The sequence below is a fragment of the Enoplosus armatus genome, chromosome 13 (genome assembly GCF_043641665.1).
Source record: "Enoplosus armatus isolate fEnoArm2 chromosome 13, fEnoArm2.hap1, whole genome shotgun sequence".
Classification (NCBI taxonomy): Eukaryota; Metazoa; Chordata; class Actinopteri; order Centrarchiformes; family Enoplosidae; genus Enoplosus; species Enoplosus armatus.
This window is the reverse complement of record NC_092192.1, coordinates 15,625,419-15,631,889: the sequence shown is the minus strand read 5'-3', so window position 1 is coordinate 15,631,889 and position 6,471 is coordinate 15,625,419. Positions and strand designations below refer to the sequence as shown.

The window sequence follows — 6,471 nt, the reverse complement described above, 5'->3', positions numbered from 1 at the left end:
TTCTTGTCATGTTTGGCTTTATAGTGTGGCAACACTCACATGGACCTTTGAACAAAACAAAATAGAAAGTTCCTGAAAAAGCCATTTCCGCAACTTGCCTTTGCCCCTTTTGGCGTGTTCCGTCTTGAGTTGTGGATAATGATCAATGAGAAAACCTTAAAGAACTGACTCTTGTATACTAACAGCCTTTACTGTAGATGTACATATTAAACTGCTGTTTGTCATAGGAATAAATATGTCCTGTCTATTGTTGTCTGTGTAACTGTAATATTGTAAAATCCTAACAGAAAACATGTATTGAAAAGCCTATGATACTACACACATTTTACACATGCGAGATGTGGACCTACAGTGAAGATAATCTATTATAATGCTCATATTCATCTGTGAAAGTCAACATGTCAGTAATCTTCATCCATTTAGTGAACTTCATCCTCTGTGCAGATGCAGTCACATGACTACTCCTCCTTTTCACTGAGCTTCTCCCTTTCCTTGCACACTCCTCTTTCATATTTGCTGACTTTTGCGAGGTTTCGTAGCTTTCTGATGAGGACCGATGACATACGAAGCCAGTCCGGCAGGAATGCTGTGAGAACCATGTTCTGTAGGATGATGGGGAAAGAGAAGGAGAAGACGTTAAGATATTGCAGCCGCTGACAGTTTGTAAGTGATCACAGTCTCCCGTCCTTCTGACCTGGAGTGCGTGGGACAAACAGCCGCTGGTGTAGCTGGAGTGACCCACAGTGTTCAAGGCCTCACGGGTGAACGCTGCAGCATTCTTCACAAAGCAGTTGACTGTCATGTTGTGTGTCATGTTGGTGGACACCAAGAAGGGGGCCACACACTGGGGGGAAGAAACACTGTGGTTGGACAGGTTGAAGACTGATTTTCAAAAACACCACTGGGACTGAAAAACATTTAGTCCAGTGCAGCAGTATCCAAAGTACAGTGTGTTTGATGCAGCAAATTCAAAAAGAGGAAGATTAGCAGTCGGTGAGAGCAGCAGGGGACAAAGGTTCATTCTGTAAGCTGCATGTTTATTCAACCAATAAAAACACACTGTTCAGAGAACCGTAACGTCCACGGTACGACATGCAGCAAATACTTTGTTGCATATTGTACCTCTCTCCCCCCATGTTTCCTGTCTCTTTCTACTGGCTGTCAAATAAAGGCAAAATTGCCCAAAAAAAGAATCTTAAAAAAACCTCACTGTCCAAATTAGTCTTTGGCTGCATGCACACAGCAGCCTCAAATGTAGCTTGAATGTTCTTTCTTATTTTATAACCACAAAAAGCTGAAAAGAAAACATTTTGGGTATTGTGATTGATGAGTGTTGATCCCATTATACGTGATGTTTTTCTGATATTACCTTGTATTTGTCTATGCTAGTTATACCAAGGTGGATAAGATCTGATGAAAACAATCTATAATCTAACTTCAGTACACTGACAGGTATCAGATTGTCACTTTCCTCTCTGTTATTACCCTCTTTAGTAACCCCTAGGCACTAAGGTCAGATATTAACAATATTAGCTAATCACCAATATACTGGTATTGGCGTAAAAGTAACAAGAAAATGCCAAAAGCTATGTTTGAGGTACTACATAGTTTGTCCAGCAGAGGGCACTGACAAGTTTGTTTTTCAACTGTAAAATGCCCCGTTCAGAGCACATCTTGGTCACAAGGCTCTGATAACCCAATTTCTGTAAAAATATTTGTTTATGTAAAAAGAAAAAAAAATATCTGCAGATATATTGTTATTTCATTTTTAAAACTCAAATACTGACATCAGTATACACCTAAAAAATCTTGGGCTAAACTGTAAATCATCATTGAAATGAGGCTGAGATTAAGGCTTTGGTTAAATATTACCAGGCAAAAAAAAATCTCTGTGTTATCAGGCCACTTCCTATCACTTTCTAGGATTAAGTGTCAATTTTTCTTAATTCTTGTTGAGTGATCTGCATCATACTTTCTTCATTCATGACATGGACGTTTATTTCTAGAGAAATCTTTTGTTTTGGTAACATATTGAAATAGTATCTTGTCTCTTATCTTATCTCTTGACTTTTAGGGCTAAATAATAGACAAATTCACATTGTAAGAGGATGATTTTTGTAGTATATTAAATTTTCTCCAGCTTGATTACATGTGAATGAGCTTTGCAGCTTTCAGTTCAGTGTAACATACTTTACCTGAACAGTAATTCCCTTTGGCTTGTACTCAGCATGCAGACACTGAGAGAAATATATTATAAAAATCTGAAATAAAGAAGAAAGGCAAAGTCACAAAGCAGGCAGGCCAGCGGTTGAGTGTCACGAAGTTGTGCAGTAATCAGTGAATGTGTGCACCTAAATAACAGAACATCTGCATGAGAAAGTACCTTAGTGGCAGAATAAAGGGACAACAGCGGCTGTGGACGGATGGCCACCTCAGAGGAGATATTGATGATCAGGCCTGTCCCTCTAGGAAGGAGATGGAAGACAAACATTCATAAGTGCTACAGTCTCATTATTTCATATTCACCGTTAACTTCTGGATATTTGTGTCAATACCTTTCAACCATGCCTGGAAGAATCAGTCTGGTCATCTGAGTGAAGAAAATATAAATCATCACCATCTCATTTATGCAGCAATTAGCAACTAAACTGTGTTGAGATACAGTGGAAAATGTGAATGCAGATGCCTGAACATTAAAAGCACTAATAAACACACAGTCATACAGTAAACACTCACAGAGATATCTTACCTGAGGGATAGACAGCATGTTACAGTTGACAACCTGAGTGATCTTCTGCTCAAAATAAACACACAAGGGAAACTACGTGAGAGACAAACATGACTTCTAACACTCGGAGTCAGTAAAAGTAAATCATCCTGTGTACTGTCTTCAGAAAACTAAATTTAAAACACAAAACATACCTGTTCAGCATCTGGTATTTCCAGGAAATAGGCAAAATGATCAGAATAGGTCATTCCAACGTTGTTAACTGTGGGTTACAAAGACACAAACAAGGACCTTGTTAATAATCACCTGAGCTCCCCCACCCACTCCCTCATCAGCCACTCGTATATATACCGGCCCAGATCCATTGTTGCCATGTGTTTCCTGCCTTGTCTTTCTAGCCTCTGTAATCTGTCACCTGCTTGTTTTTGAACCTTGCCTGATGGTTTTCTTGGACTTTCTTGGATTTTCTGCCTGCCCCCTTGGAATTGTTTGCCTGTTTGGACTGCCTTCTTCAGTTTTGATCCTTGATTGTCTACTTGCCTGTAAGCCATCACTCTAAAATAATTCATTGAACTGATTGTGTCTGCGTTTGGGTCCTATCCCCTGTGACGAAACAAGCTATAAATTGTTAATAAGTGAGCTTTAAAAGTACTGGTAGGTGGATTCTTTCTTAATCTTTGGGCAGAACCAGGCTAGCTGTTTCCCCCTGCTTCCAGTCTTTGTGCTAAGCTAAGCTAACTGGCTGCTGACAGTAGCTTCATATTTACCACACAGACATGAAAGTTGTATTGTATTGTAGGAAAACAAATAAGCATATTTTCCTAAATGTTAAACTATTCCTTCAACCAGACAAAGACACAAGCCACCTTTTTAAAAAAAAAAAAATGGCAGTGCTCACTGTTATTGTCCAAACCAACTCATGCAGTTTGTTTGGTTTGGTGCAGTGTCCAGCTGCTGGCATTTTCTCAGTCAGTGTTTTCTATAAGAATTCCAATATTTCTCAATTGATAAAGTATCTGAATAATTTCCTAGTGCTTTTCCTCTGCTCTGTAATTGGTGGTCCCATTACCCAGAATTCCAATCTCCAGTCCCTGTAGTTCTTTGGCTATAGTGGGGTAGATTCTGTGGCCGTCTGTGAAGTCCACTTGGATGGTGCGAGTCTTTCGGCCGTGTTGATCCTCTGAAGGAGACAAGGAATATTTTGGGTTATTTCTGCTCTAGAGTTGCACATGGAAAGACTGTTACGGGGAAATGACAGTAGCGGTAGTAACACCACTATTTTCCTTTTGACTCACCTATCTCTTTGGCAACCATTTGAAGCTTTTCATTAGATCTGCTTATCAAAACAACATCCAGGCCTCTGCGTGCCAGCTACAAGGAGACATGGAGACAGACAAGTTGGGAGGCTCTGTTAACCAACAGCAAGACTCTGCACTGGTGAAGTCTGCAACACTCAAATATCAACCAATTGTCCACAGCTCCAAACTTGAAACTCGAACCAGAAAATGGAGAGAAATTGTTGTAGAAGGAAGTTGGAGACTCACCTCACTGGCATACTCTTTACCAATGCCAGATGTGGCACCAGTGACAACTGCACAAAGGAGAAAGCAGACATGTTAAAGCACTACCAGGACAATGTGCTCCAGTATACCCTGATCTGAGAGCTGCCATGTTCTTCCATGAAGCTTGAAAATGTAATACTCACCTGCCATTATAAGTAGCTACCTTTCCGTATCTAGTCTGAATTAGAAAAGCTACTGACTATCTTGTAGTCAGTTATATTTTTTTCTCTGGTGTTAAAACACTACCAACTTTTGACACTGTGACCACAAGCTGACACTCATTCATCAAACTCTTCAACCAGTTCTGCAAAAATACAAACACAGTTTTTGGATATTGCTCACTCCACAGTTCTAAATTGTCCATTTTGCAAAAATATTGCGCACAATTCTGCCTTTCAAACCGTCTACATGGATAAAACGCTGCCATACAAAATGTTGAACTTGTGTTAGTAGTTAAATTGTATAAACCAGAGCCAAAGGCCAGTGGTGAGCTTAGTTAGTTTTTTTTTATGTCAGAAATAAAATAAACGAACCGTCTTCACAGAGGAAGGAAGATTGGCTTGAAGTTGATGCGTGTCTGTAGAGGATTGAAATGTTTGTAGCAATAAGACGGAAATGTCCCATCAAGTAGGAATGTGAACAGCTTATCAAGTCCCTTTAATCGAATTGCCTTCACAGACAGGAAAGCTGATGTGTGTGCTGCTACTGAGGGAAGTTTATGTTGCAAGAAAATCCACACATTCCCTCACCTCTGTTTTCCACTAACTTACAGTCTTTAATAAGAACTGCATCATCCACCTGTTTCAGAACTACATGTACCCATTTGCAATAGGCTACAGACAGAGCTACATTAGGTATTTCACAGTAGTAAACCTTAAATCTAACACTGATAACATTTTGTTTTGCTATGAAAGCAGCTTGGAAGAGAACAAAGTACATTTTCTTTGACATTACCTGCCCATTGCCCATACGTCCTTAAATCCACTTGCCAAAACTTTGACAAAACAAACTGTCTGAATCCACACCAACATCTCCAGGTTAGTTTCAGCAGGTGGAAAACAACAGTAAATCCCCCAAAGACGGCCAATATGTCAGTGAATGGCATTTTGTAGCAGAGCTGAACAGGATTCCCTTGTAGCACGATGGACAAAGGTTTAAAAGTTGGTTAATCCATATTTTATATTAGAGGGAATGAGAACTTTTAATGCACTGTGCTCCTCCCACACTGCTCCACCCCTCACTGTGTGCTTCTGTCGTGAGGGTGAGCCTGGCAGACGACAAACACATCCCCGGAGCCGCACGATGCACCTGAACCTTACACACTCCGTGCAGACTGAACTGAACTTTCATTCTTTTAAATCACCATTCAATGATACAGCATAACTTTCTGTCCAAAGGTCTTGCAGGAACAGCCACCTCAACTGCTTCCACTGCTGCTACTGTATCCGGATATCATCTATAGCATCTTAAAGATCATCATGTTCATTTGAAAGCTTTCTGCTTTCTGCATTTATTTTGTGTTTGAATACTGAAATATTTGTGGATGAGCATGCTTTTCTGGTTGAAGGCCGTTTCACACAATTTAATCAACAAAGAAACGTCAAATTCTAATTAAATGCCAGCTTGGGTGGTACAAGAAAAATAATATTAACTGCTACAGGCTGCTGACAGAAAAAAAGAAAATCTGATAGGGGTATAAGAATCTCTTTCTTAAGTTAAGAAAGGAAAGGGAAAGTGATTTCTATTGGCAGGTTGACAGAATGATTAAAACAATACATTTACCTTGAAGGGATACTCCAGAGATTTACTATTTCACTTCCATAAGGTTGGGCGATTCACAGGAGACTGAATTTTAAAAAGTGAATGGTGAAAGTCATACGTTTTTCATCTCTACTGTGGGTCAAACTGCAACGTGATAGTGTCTTTTGTTAAACCCTCCCTGCCTGATAAATTCACACATCTTTCAAAGTCCATGCCCCAGTTTGTAACACAGACTTTCTGTTATACATTTCTGGTATCCCAGCCCCAGCTGATATGACCCTGTTGACATAACTATGACCTCATCAGGGTTATTTTCTCAGAGCTCCGGCAAGAGCCACAGAAGACATTATACAACAGTTTCCACAGGCTGAGTAGCACTTTCCATGATGAGTGAGCTGAGCTTGGTGTGTAAAATTAGTG

The 6,471-nt window shown here is 39.9% G+C and overlaps 1 protein-coding gene across 1 annotated transcript; it reads right to left on the bottom strand.

Moving 5' to 3' along the window:
* hsd20b2 (hydroxysteroid (20-beta) dehydrogenase 2) lies at positions 1 to 5,446 on the bottom strand. The gene is made up of 11 exons (XM_070917284.1): positions 5,245 to 5,446; positions 4,273 to 4,319; positions 4,024 to 4,099; positions 3,798 to 3,908; positions 2,923 to 2,990; positions 2,750 to 2,794; positions 2,556 to 2,590; positions 2,384 to 2,465; positions 2,196 to 2,261; positions 695 to 844; positions 1 to 602 (listed from the first exon to the last, which is right to left on the bottom strand). Exons 1-11 carry the CDS (start codon positions 5,393 to 5,395, stop codon positions 459 to 461), a joined length of 975 nt encoding a protein of 324 aa, XP_070773385.1. The 5' UTR covers positions 5,396 to 5,446; the 3' UTR covers positions 1 to 458.
* Between the last annotated feature and the right edge of the window lie 1,025 nt (positions 5,447 to 6,471).

Bases quoted from the DNA above. Each gene is read 5' to 3' on its own strand.
- hsd20b2 (XM_070917284.1), bottom strand. From the start codon at position 5,395: ATGCCATTCACTGACATATTGGCCGTCTTTGGGGGATTTACTGTTGTT. The intron at 4,320-5,244 runs GTAATGTCAAAG...TCCTTTGTGCAG, and splicing joins GACGTATGGGCAATGGGCAG to TTGTCACTGGTGCCACATCT. The intron at 603-694 runs GTCAGAAGGACG...ATCATCCTACAG, and splicing joins GTTTGTCCCACGCACTCCAG to AACATGGTTCTCACAGCATT.